Here is a 19,294-nt window from a genome sequence, read left to right as displayed (position 1 = left end):
GTTGGATGCAGCGAACATATGCTGCGTCCACAGAGCTGCTAATTTCCGGATCGCCTGCACATACCTTTAGAGTTGGGAGGATCAATTTGTGGGACTCCGGTCCATCAGCTAGGTCAGTAGTTTCTGGACTGGATGGGAGGCTCTCGACTAGGCTAGGCTGGCATCATTGGTGTGTTATGCACAAATACATTCCGGGTTTCCCAGGGCAGGTTTTTAATACAGTAGTAAACCAGAGTTAATAGATTCGTAAGCCTCCCATCTATCAGCCAGACACTGCTGACCTAACTGATAGACCGCAAATCGATCTGTCCAACTCTAATTGGTATATGTTAGGTTCCCAAAGACCAGACTGTAAAGAAAAGAGTGGTTGACTATTAGCCAGCAATAGCATACAATACATACCAGACTGGTAGTTCACCCAATTAATAATGAGGGGCCAATTAATCAAGAATGGGGATTTTCAGTCACATACTTCGTGATGAATTTGGCGCATTTTCAAACTGTCTCATATGATGGAGTAGTCCTACACAATTATTTATGCCATTGTGTGTATTATTTGCATGTGTGTATACACAGTTTATATATATGCATTATTTAGGGCCATGTTGTTCACCACCTGTTCCACTAAGCCCTGTCCAATTGTTAGAAATGAGGCAGAACTGACATATAAATAGCAAACGTGGCAATGAAAATTAGCAATGTGTATATACCAGAAAACTAGCATAAAGGATTTGATGAATTTCCCCTCTGTGTGAGATTTGTTTCTCTGCTTATAGCGCTTCATAGTCAGAGCATGCATGCTTTCTACTTTACCATCATCTCTATTTGTTATTTTTTGCACAGGTGACAGAAATGAAAAACAAAATGAATTTGGACCACAGCAGTGTAGGTATGTATACTGCATTCTTGAAATTAATTTTACTTGAGGAATGATCAGAATATAACACTATTGTATATTTGATGGTTTCTATCAACACTTCTAGCCTTCTTATGTCTCCTTCTTCTTCGTCACACAGATTCTGTAAATTTCATATTTTCTTAGCATGCAGCCTGGGCTCTGATATGTCTGCATTTTTATTACAACCAGACATGCAGAATAAGCCGCTTCGAGAAACCTGAAATACAAGATATCAAAATCTTCTATACTGCTGAAAAAAACTGAATTTAGGGGTCCTTCACACATTCTTTTGGTATGTGTGGTATTTTTTTATTTTTATGTATATATCACAATTTAACTGTTTTTATTAGGACCCATTGTTACAAAAAAACAAAGACATGTACTACTTTACGTCAAGTATACAGATGTCATTCTTGGATCCTGCATTTTACTCTTTAAGAGAATCTGTCACCAAGTGTTTGTTACTAATTTAAGAGCAACATAATATAGAGACAGAGACCCCGATTCCACTGATGTGCCACTGAGGCTGGGATCACACATACGCGAGATACCGCCGAGTCTCGCAGGTGAAAACCCAGCTCTGGCGCTGGCACTCCGGAGTGGAGCGTGCAGCCGCACAGCAATACATGGAGCTGCAGGTTCCGCTCCAGAGTGTCGGTGCCAGAGCTCGGTTTTCACCTGCGAGACTCGGCCGTATCTCGCGTATGTGTGATCCCGGCCTAACTGGTCTGCTTAGTGTAGTTTTTGTAAAACCACAGTTTTATCAGCAGGAGATTATTATTAGAGGACTTTTATACCTGCTGCTATGTAGTCCAGCCACGCCTTTGCATTGATAGGCAGCTTTTTGCCTATGCATAGTGCACAAAGAAAGTTGCCAATCAGTGGTGTGGGTGGGATTATAAAGAGCTCAGCATTCAGAGAACTTGTAGATCTGCAGCAAAACAAATAGTGATTTTATCAAAACTGCAGCATCCAGCAAGGTAGGGGTTCACGCACACTTCTGCGATTATTTTCTAATGCCCGATGCATGCACCCATACAGTCTGCGGGTGCGCATGAAACCGCACTGCACTCGGATGTCACCCAACTGCAGTGCAATCCCCATGGATTCCGACAATGGAGGAGATGGAGAAATTAATTTCTCTGTCTCCTCTGCACATGTGCTTCGATTCTTTGATGCGAGAGGATCGGGGCACAGAGCACTGACACTTGGCTCACGCTCTCAGCAGATGACAGATTCCCTTATTCTTTTCTTCATATTGGAAAAACAAATGCAACAAGAATTGTAAGAATTGCCACACAGATGAAAAATGTTTCCAGTTCACTTTTGAAACCAGCCAAACTCTGTGTGTGAACCCAACCAAATGTCACCAGTTTATAAAGAGGAAAAAAAACAGATATGACTGAACAGATATTTTAACAATGGAACCAGACAACTAATGTGTATTGATACAATATATTGTTGTTTCATGTGGAAATGTTCTTTATTAATTGCTATGTAACTTTTTTATAGAATGGAAAACTTAAAATTTGAGAAAAGGCAAATAACAAACATAAAAAACATTCCTTGCAAAAATGTACAGACCCAGACGGAGTGCACTAGTCATTATGAAGTCGAAGCATCGATAAGTAAAAACGGTGAGCAGAAATCTTTAATATTTACCACTTTTTTATTTCATTCTGGTCACCCTTCTAAAATAATTTAAAAAATCTGTTCACCTTCTGCATCGGCATTTTGTCTGCTGGGGTTCGCGTGACATTGTTATGCCACTATGAGCCATTCATCCAATCAATGGCTGCTATTGACTTGCTGCTTTTCCACGTTCCTTGGATGAAGAAGTGAGAGCACAGCAGCCCAATAGAGACTGTTGATCGGCTATATGGCTCACGTGGCATAATAATGTCACATAACTCCGGCAGACACCGTGCCGACATCGCTGGAGCGGCGCCGGTGTGGGAGGTAAGTGTGTGGTATTTGTATTTTACAAAGGGGATTACCTAATTTCCTATATAATAAAAGAGGTGGTCCATGTGTTGGAAAACCTTTTGAAGAACCATTTTCACCTAGCAATGACTGGAACATATGAGCAGTTGTTAATTCTCCCTCCTGTCATTACTATCAGCAGTCCATCCCTCTTTACACGTGGAGGTGCGCTGTTGACCGTCAATAATTTTTAGGCCCATGTGATTAGGAACCTTCTTTTAGCCAATCTTCAGCCCATGTAGAAGGATCTCAGACTTTGTGTGCTATAATAGAAATGTTTTTGACTGGTTAAAAATAAGTTGTTTGTTCAGAGGCTACCAAGATTTTTATGTACATCATCCAATTACTATTTGGTTGAAATAAGTTATAACTGCTATATTGAATTACTAAATGTCGCTCAGATAGCCTGCAAGGAGAGGCATCAATTTGTACATGATGTGGACATGAAATCTTTGTACCAGCATTGAACTTGTGAAATAACCATCTATAATGCAGCACATGAATAAAGCCATTGTTTATTGCCCTTCTTTAAGCTAGGCCTTCAGTGTTAAATAGATGTCAAAATTAACACAATGGTGCTCACTGAGATATCCAAATACTTGGATATTACTTTGCAGTCTTTTTCCATATTGTATATGCCTAATGCTTTATCTTTATAGACGTTTCCCACCACTTTGACATTGATACTTATCTCCAAGTAAGGTCAGCAATATCAGATCAATAGAGGTCCGACACCCAGCACGGCACGAAATGGCACAGCTCCATTAATTGTTTATTGGCAGCTGCAAAATGCTACAGATCAGCTGTGTTGTACAGATCCACAACCGTTTACTGCTGGATATGACAAGAGCTGGATCATCACTGATCCAATGTTGATGACTTAACCTAAGAATATGTTATCATTATTTGCCTGGATAACCCTTGAAACAAGCAACACAGAGTAAGTATTAGGGCTCATACTCACAGCTGTCTACTTAGCCTTTACTGGTTATTAAAATTAGTGACCCCCCCTCAAAAAAATGATGTGGGGTCCCCTTATAATTAATAACCAGAAAAGGATAGGTAGACAGAAGCAGGCTGATATTAATAGGCTAGGAAAAGGTCATGGGTACTGACCCCCTCCCAGACAAAGAACATCAGCCCTCAGCCGTCCCAGAAATGGCATATCCATAAGATAAGCCAAATCTGGCTCTTAGCCTCGCTCTTCCCATTTGCCAACGTGAGGTGGCAGGTGGGGTAAGGTAATAGGGTTGGGGTTAATGTCAGCTTTGTATTGTCAGCTGACATCAAGCCAAGGGGTTAGTAATGTAGAGATGTCTATAAGATGCCCCCATTACTAACCCCATAGTCAAATTGTAAAATTACACAGTCAGAATAAAGTCTTTAATTGAAAGAAAGACACAGACTCCTCAATTTCAAATAAATACTCCCCGTCCCTCTTTTTCCCATTTAGTACTGTAAAATATAAAAAAAAATAAACAACCATATTCCTCACCTGTCCAACAAGAAGATAATCCATATCTGTCACACGTAGAAGTCCAGATCTGCTACATCTGGGTGGTTTGTTGAACGGTGACATGATGCGACCCTTCAGCAAGTCAGCGAGAGCACACAGAGAGGAGCATGAGAACGCTCCTGCAGTGTGTACCGCTGACATGAGAAAGGTCACCGGAATTCAAAGCTGATGAACACTAGTCAGCTCACTGACATCAACACTTGTAGCGTGAGAAAGTTCCTCTCATGAATCAAAGTTTTCAACTACTATGTTGTGAGCCTTCCAGCTCAAGGCTACATTCCCATTTTGTATCCTCTTTGAGGTTTTTTACGTTGCTTCGTTTTTGCCACAATTTACCAAACTTTCAGAAAAAAAACTGTAATTTTACTCTGTATGCAGCCTTAAGAATTACATTACGATTTGGGAGGAATTAATAGGACAGTTAATCAGGCGTAGCAATTGTTAAGCTGACAATTAAAGAGGCTGTCCACTATTTTAATATTTATGGCCTATCTTTGGTATATGTCAATGTCTGATTGGTGGGGGTGCGGTATCAGCTGCTCTCAGTGTCAGCGGCAGCCATAACAGACCAGTTACAGAGCTACACAGCCCAGGTTCATCTACCATATAGCCTCATAGCGCACATCCGCTACCTATTCAAATCAGTAGGGGGCGGATGTGCAGTACCTGGTCAAAGGTCAATTCCATATATATATATACAGTGGGGCAAAAAAGTATTTAGTCAGTCAGCAATAGTGCAAGTTCCACCACTTAAAAAGATGAGAGGCGTCTGTAATTTACATCATAGGTAGACCTCAACTATGGGAGACAAACTGAGAAAAAAAAATCCAGAAAATCACATTGTCTGTTTTTTTATCATTTTATTTGCATATTATGGTGGAAAATAAGTATTTGGTCAGAAACAAACAATCAAGATTTCTGGCTCTCACAGACCTGTAACTTCTTCTTTAAGAGTCTCCTCTTTCCTCCACTCATTACCTGTAGTAATGGCACCTGTTTAAACTTGTTATCAGTATAAAAAGACACCTGTGCACAGCCTCAAACAGTCTGACTCCAAACTCCACTATGGTGAAGACCAAAGAGCTGTCAAAGGACACCAGAAACAAAATTGTAGGCCTGCACCAGGCTGGGAAGACTGAATCTGCAATAGCCAACCAGCTTGGAGTGAAGAAATCAACAGTGGGAGCAATAATTAGAAAATGGAAGACATACAAGACCACTGATAATCTCCCTCGATCTGGGGCTCCACGCAAAATCCCACCCCGTGGGGTCAGAATTAGGGTTGAGCGAAACGGGTCGAACATTTTCAAAAGTCGCCGACTTTTGGCTAAGTCGGGGTTTCATGAAACCCGATCCGACCCCTGTGCGGGGTCGGCCATGCGGTACGCGACTTTCGCGCCAAAGTCGCGTTTCAATGACGCGAAAAGCGCCATTTCTCAGCCAATGAAGGTAAACGCAGAGTGTGGGCAGCGTGATGACATAGGTCCTGGTCCCCACCATCTTAGAGAAGGGCATTGCAGTGATTGGCTTGCTGTCTGCGACGTCACAGGGGCTATAAAGAGGCGTTCCCGCCGACCGCCATCTTACTGCTGCTGATCTGAGCTTAGGGAGAGGTTGCTGCCGCTTTGTCAGAAGCAGGGATAGCGTTAGGCAGGGTCCATTAACCACAAAACCGCTTGTGCTGCAGCGATTTGCACTGTCCAACACCACCCTCGGTGTGCAGGGACAGTGGAAGTTTTTTTTTTTTTTTTTTTCCCCTCAGCGCTGTAGCTCATTGGGCTGCCCTAGAAGGCTCCCTGATAGCTGCATTGCTGTGTGTACGCCGCTGTGCAAACCAACTGCTTTTTTCAAAGCACAAATCCTCTTGTTCCTTCCTTTCTGCACAGCTATCTTTTTTGTTTGTCCACACTTTTTATTTCATTTGTGCATCAGTCCACTCCTTATTGCTGCCTGCCATACCTGGCTGAGATTACTGCAGGCAGGGAGATAGTAGCTGCCTGCCATACCTGGCTGAGATTACTGCAGGCAGGGAGATAGTAATTGTAGGACATTCCCTGTTTTTTTTTTTTTGTTTTTTTTGGTGGGAGATTAAGATTGGCAATTTGGCATTTCTGCTAGAGTGCCATCCCTGTGTGTGCCATCTCTCTCACATAGTGGGCCATAGAAAGCCTTTTCATTTTTCTGTATTTTTTTTTGTGGGGTGTATAAATTCTCCCTGATAAAAATACAGTGGGAGATTAATATTGGCCTTTGGGCTTGTGTGCCAGTCCTGAGTGTGCCATCTCTCTCACAAATAGTGGGCCATAGAAAGCCTATTTATTTTTTTTTTTGGTTTTATAAATTCTCCCTGAAAAAAAGGGAGATTAATATTGGCCTCTGGGCTTGTGTGCCAGTCCTGAGCGTGCCATCTGTGCCAGCCCTGAGCGTGCCATCTCTCTCACAAATAGTGGGCCATAGAAAGCCTATTTAATTTTTTTTTTTGTTTTATAAATTTTCCCTGAAAAAAGGGAGATTAATATTGGCCTCTGGGCTTGTGTGCCAGTTGTGAGCGTGCCATCTGTGCCAGTCCTGAGCGTGCCATCTCTCTCACAAATAGTGGGCCATAGAAAGCCTATTTAAATATTTTTTTGGTTTTATAAATTCTCCCAGAAAAAAAGGGAGATTAATATTGGCCTCTGGGCTTGTGTGCCAGTCCTGAGCGTGCCATCTGTGCCAGCCCTGAGCGTGCCATCTCTCTCACAAATAGTGGGCCATAGAAAGCCTATTTAATTTTTTTTTTTGTTTTATCAATTTTCCCTGAAAAAAGGGAGATTAATATTGGCCTCTGGGCTTGTGTGCCAGTTGTGAGCGTGCCATCTGTGCCAGTCCTGAGCGTGCCATCTCTCTCACAAATAGTGGGCCATAGAAAGCCTATTTAAATATTTTTTTGGTTTTATAAATTCTCCCAGAAAAAAAGGGAGATTAATATTGGCCTCTGGGCTTCTGTGCCAGTCCTGAGCGTGCCATCTGTGCCAGTCCTGAGCGTCCCATCTCTCTCACAAATAGTGGGCCATAGAAAGCCTATTTTATTTTTTTTTTGGGTTTTAGAAATTCTCCCTGAAAAAAGGGAGATTAATATTGGCCTCTGGGCTTGTGTGCCAGTTGTGAGCGTGCCATCTGTGCCAGTCCTGAGCGTGCCATCTCTCTCACAAATAGTGGGCCATAGAAAGCCTATTTAAATATTTTTTTGGTTTTATAAATTCTCCCAGAAAAAAAGGGAGATTAATATTGGCCTCTGGGCTTCTGTGCCAGTCCTGAGCGTGCCATCTGTGCCAGTCCTGAGCGTCCCATCTCTCTCACAAATAGTGGGCCATAGAAAGCCTATTTTATTTTTTTTGGGGGTTTTATAAATTCTCCCTGAAAAAAAGGGAGATTAATATTGGCCTCTGGGCTTGTGTGCCAGTCCTGAGCGTGCCATCTGTGCCAGCCCTGAGCGTGCCATCTCTCTCACAAATAGTGGGCCATAGAAAGCCTATTTAATTTTTTTTTTTGTTTTATAAATTTTCCCTGAAAAAAGGGAGATTAATATTGGCCTCTGGGCTTGTGTGCCAGTTGTGAGCGTGCCATCTGTGCCAGTCCTGAGCGTGCCATCTCTCTCACAAATAGTGGGCCATAGAAAGCCTATTTAAATATTTTTTTGGTTTTATAAATTCTCCCAGAAAAAAAGGGAGATTAATATTGGCCTCTGGGCTTGTGTGCCAGTCCTGAGCGTGCCATCTGTGCCAGCCCTGAGCGTGCCATCTCTCTCACAAATAGTGGGCCATAGAAAGCCTATTTAATTTTTTTTTTTGTTTTATAAATTTTCCCTGAAAAAAGGGAGATTAATATTGGCCTCTGGGCTTGTGTGCCAGTTGTGAGCGTGCCATCTGTGCCAGTCCTGAGCGTGCCATCTCTCTCACAAATAGTGGGCCATAGAAAGCCTATTTAAATATTTTTTTGGTTTTATAAATTCTCCCTGAAAAAATCATTTTATTTTATTTGGTTTCTAAATTCTTCCTGATAAAATCATATTTTTTTTATTATTTTTATTTCTAAAGTCTCCCTGAAAAAAAAAAAAAAAAAACAACCAAAAAAACAGTGGGAGATTAATATTGGCCTTTCTGCTTGTGTGCCAGTCTTGACTCCTGGGTGTGCCATCTCTCTCTCTCTCTCTCTCTCTCTCTCTCTCTCCAATTGTGGTCCATAGAAAGCCTATATTTTTTTTCCTTGATTTGGGTTCTAAAATCTACCAGAGAAAATAACTACATCAATCATTGGTAGAAAAATATTGGCCTCTGGGTTTGTGTGCCACTCCTGACTCCTGTGTGCGTCATCTCTCAGTCAGTGGGCCATAGAACGCCTATTTTTGGTTTTATTTGTTTTCTAAATTCTCCCTGAAAAAATCATTTTATTTTATTTGGTTTCTAAATTCTTCCTGATAAAATCATATTTTTTTTATTATTTTTTTTTCTAAAGTCTCCCTGAAAAAAAAAAAAAAAAACAGTGGGAGATTAATATTGGCCTTTCTGCTTGTGTGCCAGTCTTGACTCCTGGGTGCGTCATCTCTCAGTCAGTGGGCCATAGAACGCCTATTTTTGGTTTTATTTGTTTTATAAATTCTCCCTGAAAAAATCATTTTATTTTATTTGGTTTCTAAATTCTTCCTGATAAAATCATATTTTTTTTATTATTTTTTTTTCTAAAGTCTCCCTGAAAAAAAAAAAAAAAAAACAACCAAAAAAAACAGTGGGAGATTAATATTGGCCTTTCTGCTTGTGTGCCAGTCTTGACTCCTGGGTGCGTCATCTCTCAGTCAGTGGGCCATAGAACGCCTATTTTTGGTTTTATTTGTTTTATAAATTCTCCCTGAAAAAATCATTTTATTTTATTTGGTTTCTAAATTCTTCCTGATAAAATCATATTTTTTTTATTATTTTTTTTTCTAAAGTCTCCCTGAAAAAAAAAAAAAAAAAACAACCAAAAAAAACAGTGGGAGATTAATATTGGCCTTTCTGCTTGTGTGCCAGTCTTGACTCCTGGGTGTGCCATCTCTCTCTCTCTCTCTCTCTCTCTCTCTCTCTCTCTCTCTCCAATTGTGGTCCATAGAAAGCCTATATTTTTTTTCCTTGATTTGGGTTCTAAAATCTACCAGAGAAAATAACTACATCAATCATTGGTAGAAAAATATTGGCCTCTGGGTTTGTGTGCCACTCCTGACTCCTGTGTGCGTCATCTCTCAGTCAGTGGGCCATAGAACGCCTATTTTTGTTTTTATTTGTTTTATAAATTCTCCCTGAAAAAATCATTTTATTTTATTTGGTTTCTAAATTCTTCCTGATAAAATCATATTTTTTTTATTATTTTTTTTTCTAAAGTCTCCCTGAAAAAAAAAAAAAAAAAAAAAACAGTGGGAGATTAATATTGGCCTTTCTGCTTGTGTGCCAGTCTTGACTCCTGGGTGTGCCATCTCTCTCTCTCTCTCTCTCCAATTGTGGTCCATAGAAAGCCTACATTTTTTTTCCTTGATTTGGGTTCCAAAATCTACCAGAGAAAATAACTCCATCAATCATTGGTAGAAAAATATTGGCCTCTGGGCTTGTGTGCCACTCCTGATTCCTGTGTGCGTCATCTCTCACTCAGTGGCCCATAGAAAGCATATAGTTTGTTACATTTGTTTTCTAAATTCTCCCTGCAAAAATCTATTTTTTTTTTTTTGGGGGGTTTCTAAAGTGTTCCTGAAAAAAATAAAAATAAAAAAAAAATAATAGTGTGACATTAATATTAACATTTGTGCTTCAGTGACAGTCCTGCGTGTGGGGCATCTCTCTAATTTGCAGCCACCAAAAAAAGAGTGTGTAACATTGGGCCTGATTTTCGCTGTGGTCTCACCAACCTGTAAAGGGGTAGCTAAATCATACTGAAGTTATAGCTCACCGTGTAAGTTGTGTGACTGCAACAAATAACGTTAGTTTGGTTACGTTTTTAAAACAATGAGGAAGTCTAGTGGAAGAGGTCGTGGCCGGGGGCGTTCATTGTCAGCTGGTAATGAGGGTAGTGGTAGTGGTGGAGCATCAGGTGGTCGTGGGGGAAAAAATATTGCACCTAAGTCTGGAGCTGTGGAGCCAGGTTCGTCGTCCGGCTACACAAGGCCTCGAACGCTCCCTTTTCTGGGATTAGGAAAACCGCTTTTAAAGCCGGAGCAGCAAGAGCAAGTTTTGGCTTATCTTGCTGACTCAGCCTCTAGCTCTTTTGCCTCATCTCGTGAAACTGGTAAAAGTAAAAGCAGCGCGTCGTTAGTGGATGTTCACGGTCAGGGACAAGTCACTTCCTTGTCCTCTTCAGCAAAAACAACAACAGAGAAGAATGCAGCAGGCGACACAACGGGTTACTCCATGGAGCTCTTTACACATACCGTCCCTGGCTTAGAAAGTGAAGCAGTTAACAGTCCATGCCCATTACAAATTGAATCTGACATGGAGTGCACTGACGCACAGCCACAGCCAGACTACTATGCTGGTCCTTTGACTCAGACCACAACATTGCCCTCGCAGGGTGCTGATCAAGAATCAGACCCTGATGAGACTATGTTGCCCCATCACGAACGCTATACCACCGAACGACACGGTGACACAGACGAAGTTGCGCAGGAGGTACAAGAAGAGTTATTAGATGACCCAGTTCTTGACCCCGATTGGCAGCCATTGGGGGAACAGGGTGCAGGCGGCAGCAGTTCTGAAGCAGAGGAGGAGGAGGGGCCGCAGCAGGCATCAACATCGCCACAGGTTCCATCTGCCGGGCCCGTATCTTGCCCAAAACGCGTGGCAAAGCCAAAACCTGGTGGAGGACAGCGTGGCCATCCGGTTAAAGCTCAGTCTGCAATGCCTGAAAAGGTATCCGATGCTAGAAAGAGTGCAGTCTGGCATTTTTTTAAACAACATCCAATTGATCAGCGCAAAGTCATCTGTCAAAAATGTTCTACTTCCTTAAGCAGAGGTCAGAATCTGAAAAGTCTCAATACTAGTTGCATGCATAGACATTTAACCACCATGCATTTGAAAGCTTGGACTAACTACCAAACGTCCCTTAAGGTTGTTGCACCCTCGGCCAATGAAGCTAGTCATCAACGCAACATCCCTTCCGGCAGTGTAGGACCACCATTTAGCGCACCACCTGCTGTATCTGTGCAGGTATCTTTGCCAGGCCAAAGCAGTCAGGGTCAGGGAATCACCAGTTTCGTAGTAGGAAACACTGCATCTAGGGCACCGGCGGCAACAATACCATCTCCCACCGTCTCTCAGTCTGCCATGTCCACCGGCACCCCCGCTAGTTCCACGATCTCCAGCTCTCCAGTCCAGCTCACCCTACATGAGACTATGGTTAGAAAAAGGAAATACTTAGCCTCGCATCCGCGTACACAGGGTTTGAACGCCCACATAGCTAGACTAATCTCGTTAGAGATGATGCCCTACCGGTTAGTTGAAAGCGAAGCTTTCAAAGACCTGATGGACTACGCTGTACCACGCTACGAGCTACCCAGTCGACACTTTTTTTCCAGAAAAGCCATCCCAGCCCTCCACCAGCATGTTAAAGAGCGCATCGTCCATGCACTCAGGCAATCTGTGAGCACAAAGGTGCACCTGACAACAGATGCATGGACCAGTAGGCATGGCCAGGGACGTTACGTGTCCATCACGGCACACTGGGTAAATGTGGTGGATTCAGGGTCCACAGGGGACAGCAAGTTTGGGACAGTTCTGCCTAGCCCACGGTCTAGTAAACAGTTGTCTGTAGCCGTTCGCACCCCCTCCTCCTCCTCCTCCTCGTCCTCCTGCAGAAGCAAGAGCTCGTCCACAGACCGCAGTCGCACAAACACTCCATCCGCACCTGCCACTGTTGCACACCAGGTCTCCCATTATGGGGCAGCTACTGGCATACGTCAGCAGGCTGTATTGGCTATGAAGTGTTTGGGCGACAATAGACACACCGCGGAAGTTCTGTCCGAGTTCTTGCAGCAAGAAACGCAGTCGTGGCTGGGCACTGTAGATCTTGAGGCAGGCAAGGTAGTGAGTGATAACGGAAGGAATTTCATGGCTGCCATCTCCCTTTCCCAACTGAAACACATTCCTTGCCTGGCTCACACCTTAAACCTGGTGGTGCAGTGCTTCCTGAAAAGTTATCCGGGGTTATCCGACCTGCTCCTCAAAGTGCGTGGACTTTGCGCACATATCCGCCGTTCGCCTGTACACTCCAGCCGTATGCAGACCTATCAGCGTTCTTTGAACCTTCCCCAGCATCGCCTAATCATAGACGTTGCAACAAGGTGGAACTCAACACTGCACATGCTTCAGAGACTGTGCGAACAGAGGCGGGCTGTTATGTTTTTGTGGGAGGATACACATACACGGGCAGGCAGTAGGATGGCAGACATGGAGTTGTCAGGTGTGCAGTGGTCGAAGATTCAAGACATGTGTCAAGTCCTTCAGTGTTTTGAGGAATGCACACGGCTGGTTAGTGCAGACAACGCCATAATAAGCATGAGCATCCCCCTAATGCGTCTGCTGATGCAAAGTTTGACGCACATAAAGGATCAGGCGTCTGCACCAGAGGAAGAGGAAAGCCTTGATGACAGTCAGCGATTGTCTGGTCAGGGCAGTGTACATGACGAGGTACCGGGCGAAGAGGAGGTGGAGGATGAGGAGGATGATGGGGATGAGTATATTTTTAATGAGGAAGCTTTCCCGGGGGCACGGGAAATTGGTGGCGTGGCAAGGCCGGGTTCTGGTTTTTTGAGGGACACAAGTGACGTAGATTTGCCTGCAACTGCCCCTCAACCAAGCACAACCGCAGATTTGACAACGGGAACTTTGGCCCACATGGCGGATTATGCCTTGCGTATCCTCAAAAGGGACACACGCATTACAAAAATGATGAACGATGACGATTACTGGTTGGCCTGCCTCCTTGATCCTCGCTATAAAGGCAAATTGCAAAATATTATGCCACATGAGAACTTGGAACTAATATTAGCAACAAAACAATCAACTCTTGTTGACCGTTTGCTTCTGGCATTCCCTGCACACAGCGCCCGTGATCGTTCTCACACGAGCTCCAGGGGCCAGCAGACCAGAGGTGTTAGAGGGGCAGAAATCAGAAGTGGCGTTGGACAGAGGGGTTTTCTGACCAGGTTGTGGAGTGATTTTTCTATGACCGCAGACAGGACAGGTACTGCAGCATCAATTCAAAGTGACAGGAGACAACATTTGTCCAGTATGGTTACAAACTATTTTTCATCCCTTATCGACGTTCTCCCTCAACCGTCATTCCCATTTGATTACTGGGCATCCAAATTAGACACCTGGCCAGAATTGGCAGAATATGCATTGCAGGAGCTTGCTTGCCCGGCAGCTAGTGTCCTATCAGAAAGAGTATTCAGTGCTGCAGGTTCAATACTAACAGAAAAAAGGACTCGTCTGGCTACCCAAAATGTAGATGATCTAACCTTCATTAAAATGAACCACAACTGGATTTCAAAATCTTTTGCCCCACCCTGCCCGGCTGACACCTAGCTTTCCTATGAAAAGGTCTTGCCTGTGGACTATTCTGAATGACTTTTCCAATCTCGTAATTTTCTTCACCTGATTGTCCAGCATACGACATGTTTCCACCTCACGAAATGGCCAAACTCCCCACACGGGGCCGTGCTATCGCCACTTTGCGCTTGGACCCTTGAGAGTGCTGTTTGTCTGAAGAGGTGGGTGTGGCCGCTTTTGGTCGACGGCACTGCCACTGGGTCCCTCATAGTACAATAAAGTGTCTCTGGCGGTGGTGGTGCGCACCCAACGTCAGACACACCGTTGTAATATGAGGGGCCCTGTGCCTGTACCGCCGGCCACAAGACAGTTCCCCCCCCAGCTCAAACAGTGCTCTACCACTAGCAAAATTATCTCTCACAGCTTCACCAATGTGTAGTCTAGCCGCTGACATCCTTCAATGCCTGGCACTGACAATACCATTGTTTTGACATTTTTGTTATGTTAGGCCTTCGAAGCCTGTCTGCGGTCCCTTCTTTCTACAACTACTACACTGACCAGGCCACTGCTGGCCGTGTTACCCTGGAACCAATTTAAAAGTGCCTACAGTCAGCCCAATTTTGTTATGTTAGGCCTTCGAAGACTGTCTGCCGTCACTCCTTCCACTAGACTTCCACTGACCATACACTGCTGCCCATGTACCCCTGGAACCAATTTAAAGTGCCTACAGCCAGCCCAATTTTGTTATGTTAGGCCTTCGAAGCCTGTCTGCGGTCACTCCTTCCACTAGACTTCCACTGACCAGACCACTGCTGCCCGTGTACCCCTGGAACCAATTTAAAAGTGCCTACAGCCAGCCCAAGTTTGTTATGTTAGGCCTTGGAAGCCTGTCTGCGGTCACTCCTTCCACTAGACTTCCACTGACCAGACCACTGCTGCCCGTGTACCCCTGGAACCAATTTAAAAGTGCCTACAGCCAGCCCAAGTTTGTTATGTTAGGCCTTGGAAGCCTGTCTGCGGTCACTCCTTCCACTAGACTTCCACTGACCAGACCACTGCTGCCCGTGTACCCCTGGAACCAATTTAAAAGTGCCTACAGCCAGCCCAAGTTTGTTATGTTAGGCCTTCTAAGCCTGTCTGCGGTCCATTCTTTCAACTACTACTACACTGACCAGGTCACTGCTGCCCGTGTACCCCTGGAACCAATTTAAAATTGCCTACAGCCAGCCCAATTTTTTTATTTTAGGCCTTCGATGCCTGTCTGCGGTCCATTCTTTCAACTACTACTACACTGACCAGGTCACTGCTGTCCGTGTACCCCTGGAACCAATTTAAAATTGCCTACAGCCATGTGTTATTATTTTAGGCCTTCGATGCCTGTCTGCGGTCACTCCTTCCACTAGGCCTCCACTGACCAGGTCACTGCTGCCCGTGTACCCCTGGAACCAATTTAAAATTGCCTACAGCCATGTGTTATTATTTTAGGCATTCGATGCCTGTCTGCGGTCCATTTTTTCAACTACTACTACACTGACCAGGTCACTGCTGCCCGTGTACCCCTGGAACCAATTTAAAATTGCCTACAGCCATGTGTTATTATTTTAGGCCTTCGATGCCTGTCTGCGGTCACTCCTTCCACTAGGCCTCCACTGACCACACCACTGCTGTCCGTGTACCCCTGGAACCAATTTAAAATTGCCTACAGCCATGTGTTATTATTTTAGGCCTTCGATGCCTGTCTGCGGTCACTCCTTCCACTAGGCCTCCACTGACCACACCACTGCTGTCCGTGTACCCCTGGAACCAATTTAAAATTGCCTACAGCCATGTGTTATTATTTTAGGCATTCGATGCCTGTCTGCGGTCACTCCTTCCACTAGGCCTCCACTGACCACACCACTGCTGCCCGTGTACCCCGGGAACCAATTTAAAATTGCCTACAGCCATGTGTTATTATTTTAGGCCTTCGATGCCTGTCTGCGGTCACTCCTTCCACTAGGCCTCCACTGACCACACCACTGCTGTCCGTGTACCCCTGGAACCAATTTAAAATTGCCTACAGCCATGTGTTATTATTTTAGGCCTTCGATGCCTGTCTGCGGTCACTCCTTCCACTAGGCCTCCACTGACCACACCACTGCTGTCCGTGTACCCCTGGAAACAATTTAAAATTGCCTACAGCCAGCCCAATTTTTTTATTTTAGGCCTTCGATGCCTGTCTGCGGTCCATTCTTTCAACTACTACTACACTGACCAGGTCACTGCTGCCCGTGTACCCCTGGAACCAATTTAAAATTGCCTACAGCCATGTGTTATTATTTTAGGCATTCGATGCCTGTCTGCGGTCCATTTTTTCAACTACTACTACACTGACCAGGTCACTGCTGCCCGTGTACCCCTGGAACCAATTTAAAATTGCCTACAGCCATGTGTTATTATTTTAGGCCTTCGATGCCTGTCTGCGGTCACTCCTTCCACTAGGCCTCCACTGACCACACCACTGCTGTCCGTGTACCCCTGGAACCAATTTAAAATTGCCTACAGCCATGTGTTATTATTTTAGGCATTCGATGCCTGTCTGCGGTCCATTTTTTCAACTACTACTACACTGACCAGGTCACTGCTGCCCGTGTACCCCTGGAACCAATTTAAAATTGCCTACAGCCATGTGTTATTATTTTAGGCCTTCGATGCCTGTCTGCGGTCACTCCTTCCACTAGGCCTCCACTGACCACACCACTGCTGTCCGTGTACCCCTGGAACCAATTTAAAATTGCCTACAGCCATGTGTTATTATTTTAGGCCTTCGATGCCTGTCTGCGGTCACTCCTTCCACTAGGCCTCCACTGACCACACCACTGCTGTCCGTGTACCCCTGGAACCAATTTAAAATTGCCTACAGCCATGTGTTATTATTTTAGGCCTTCGATGCCTGTCTGCGGTCACTCCTTCCACTAGGCCTCCACTGACCACACCACTGCTGTCCGTGTACCCCTGGAACCAATTTAAAATTGCCTACAGCCATGTGTTATTATTTTAGGCCTTCGATGCCTGTCTGCGGTCCATTCTTTCAACTACTACTACACTGACCAGGTCACTGCTGCCCGTGTACCCCTGGAACCAATTTAAAATTGCCTACAGCCATGTGTTATTATTTTAGGCCTTCGATGCCTGTCTGCGGTCACTCCTTCCACTAGGCCTCCACTGACCACACCACTGCTGTCCGTGTACCCCTGGAACCAATTTAAAATTGCCTACAGCCAGCCCAATTTTTTTATTTTAGGCCTTCGATGCCTGTCTGCGGTCCATTCTTTCAACTACTACTACACTGACCAGGTCACTGCTGCCCGTGTACCCCTGGAACCAATTTAAAATTGCCTACAGCCATGTGTTATTATTTTAGGCATTCGATGCCTGTCTGCGGTCCATTTTTTCAACTACTACTACACTGACCAGGTCACTGCTGCCCGTGTACCCCTGGAACCAATTTAAAATTGCCTACAGCCATGTGTTATTATTTTAGGCCTTCGATGCCTGTCTGCGGTCACTCCTTCCACTAGGCCTCCACTGACCACACCACTGCTGCCCGTGTACCCCTGGAACCAATTTAAAATTGCCTACAGCCAGCCCAATTTTTTTATTTTAGGCCTTCGATGCCTGTCTGCGGTCCATTCTTTCAACTACTACTACACTGACCAGGTCACTGCTGCCCGTGTACCCCTGGAACCAATTTAAAATTGCCTACAGCCATGTGTTATTATTTTAGGCCTTCGATGCCTGTCTGCGGTCACTCCTTCCACTAGGCCTCCACTGACCACACCACTGCTGTCCGTGTACCCCTGGAACCAATTTAAAATTGCCTACAGCCATGTGTTATTATTTTAGGCCTTCGATGCCTGTCTGCGGTCCATTCTTTCAACTACTACTACACTGACCAGGGCACTGCTGGCCGTGTACCCCTGGAACCAACATCAGAAAATATAAAAATAAGTATTTTGCTTATAAAAAAGAAAATACTGGTGAGATATCAAATGCAGACATTTTAACATTAAAAACAAACACACAACTAAAATCTGGTACAGTACTAAAAATGGCCACCAGCTACAATTACTTTCTCCTGCAAGTAGTTAACTGAAAGTTTTTTTAAATTGAAAACACACATATGGCATCCACCGAGTGTTGTCCTGTCGCGTCTTCTTTATATTATTGCCGAGAAGATGCAAAATAATGAAAATAATAAAATCATTAATTACCAAAATAATAGAGAAAGTCAACACCACATTGCAAATAAACATTCATTCCAAATAAAGAAGCAGGGCGCGTCCGAGGGTGAGTATATACCTAATAAGAATATAATCACCCTCGGACGCGCAATGCTTATTTCCAACAGCCTTCCTTCCTAAGAATCAGCCCTTCCGTCGTGTAGAGAGACGTTGTGTTACACTCCAAGGTGTTCCCCAGGTTGCCTTTCCTGAGCTTCGATCTTCCGGCTCTCGTTTAGTAGTTCTTGGAAACTACTCTGCATTAGGCCTTCAAATTGGGTATGGGGTGTAGAGAGATGGTGTGTTCCACTCCAAGGTGTTCCCCAGGTTGCCTTTCCTGAGCTTCGATCTTCCGGCTCTCGTTTAGTAGTTGTTGGAAACTACGCTGCATTAGGCCTTCAAATTGGGTATGGGGTGTAGCGAGAGGGTGTGTTACACTCCAAGGTGTTCCCCAGGTTGCCTTTCCTGAGCTTCGATCTTCCGGCTCTCGTTTAGTAGTTCTTGGAAACTACACTGCATTAGGCCTTCAAATTGGGTATGGGGTGTAGAGAGAGGGTGTGTTACACTCCAAGGTGTTCCCCAGGTTGCCTTTCCTGAGCTTCGATATTCCGGCTCTCGTTTAGTAGTTGTCGGAAACTACGCTGCATTAGGCCTACAAATTGGGTATGGGGCGTAGAGAGAGGGTGTGTTACACTCCAAGGTGTTCCCCAGGTTGCCTTTCCTGAGCTTCGATATTCCGGCTCTCGTTTAGTAGTTGTCGGAAACTACGCTGCATTAGGCCTACAAATTGGGTATGGGGTGTAGAGAGAGGGTGTGTTACACTCCAAGGTGTTCCCCAGGTTGCCTTTCCTGAGCTTCGATCTTCATGCTCTCGTTTAGTAGTTGTCGGAAACTACGCTGCATTAGGCCTACAAATTGGGTATGGGGTGTAGAGAGAGGGTTTGTTACACTCCAAGGTGTTCCCCAGGTTGCCTTTCCTGAGCTTCGATCTTCCGGCTCTCGTTTAGTAGTTGTTGGAAACTACGCTGCATTAGGCCTTCAAATTGGGTATGGGGTGTAGCGAGAGGGTGTGTTACACTCCAAGGTG

At 44.6% G+C, this 19,294-nt stretch overlaps 1 protein-coding gene across 1 annotated transcript in view; it reads left to right on the top strand.

Moving 5' to 3' along the window:
- The window catches only part of ERICH6B (glutamate rich 6B), a 329,007-nt gene that overhangs the window by 92,792 nt on the left and 216,921 nt on the right, over positions 1–19,294 (top strand). Inside the window, exons 3-4 of the mRNA XM_069760223.1 lie at positions 844–889; positions 2,411–2,535. Of these exons, the coding sequence (XP_069616324.1) occupies positions 844–889; positions 2,411–2,535 (171 nt within the window). The remainder of the gene's footprint in view (positions 1–843; positions 890–2,410; positions 2,536–19,294) is intronic.

This window comes from Ranitomeya imitator, chromosome 3 (assembly GCF_032444005.1).
Source record: "Ranitomeya imitator isolate aRanImi1 chromosome 3, aRanImi1.pri, whole genome shotgun sequence".
NCBI lineage: Eukaryota > Metazoa > Chordata > Amphibia > Anura > Dendrobatidae > Ranitomeya > Ranitomeya imitator.
Note: the sequence above shows the minus strand (reverse complement) of the source record. Positions and strands in the feature narration are given on the sequence as shown.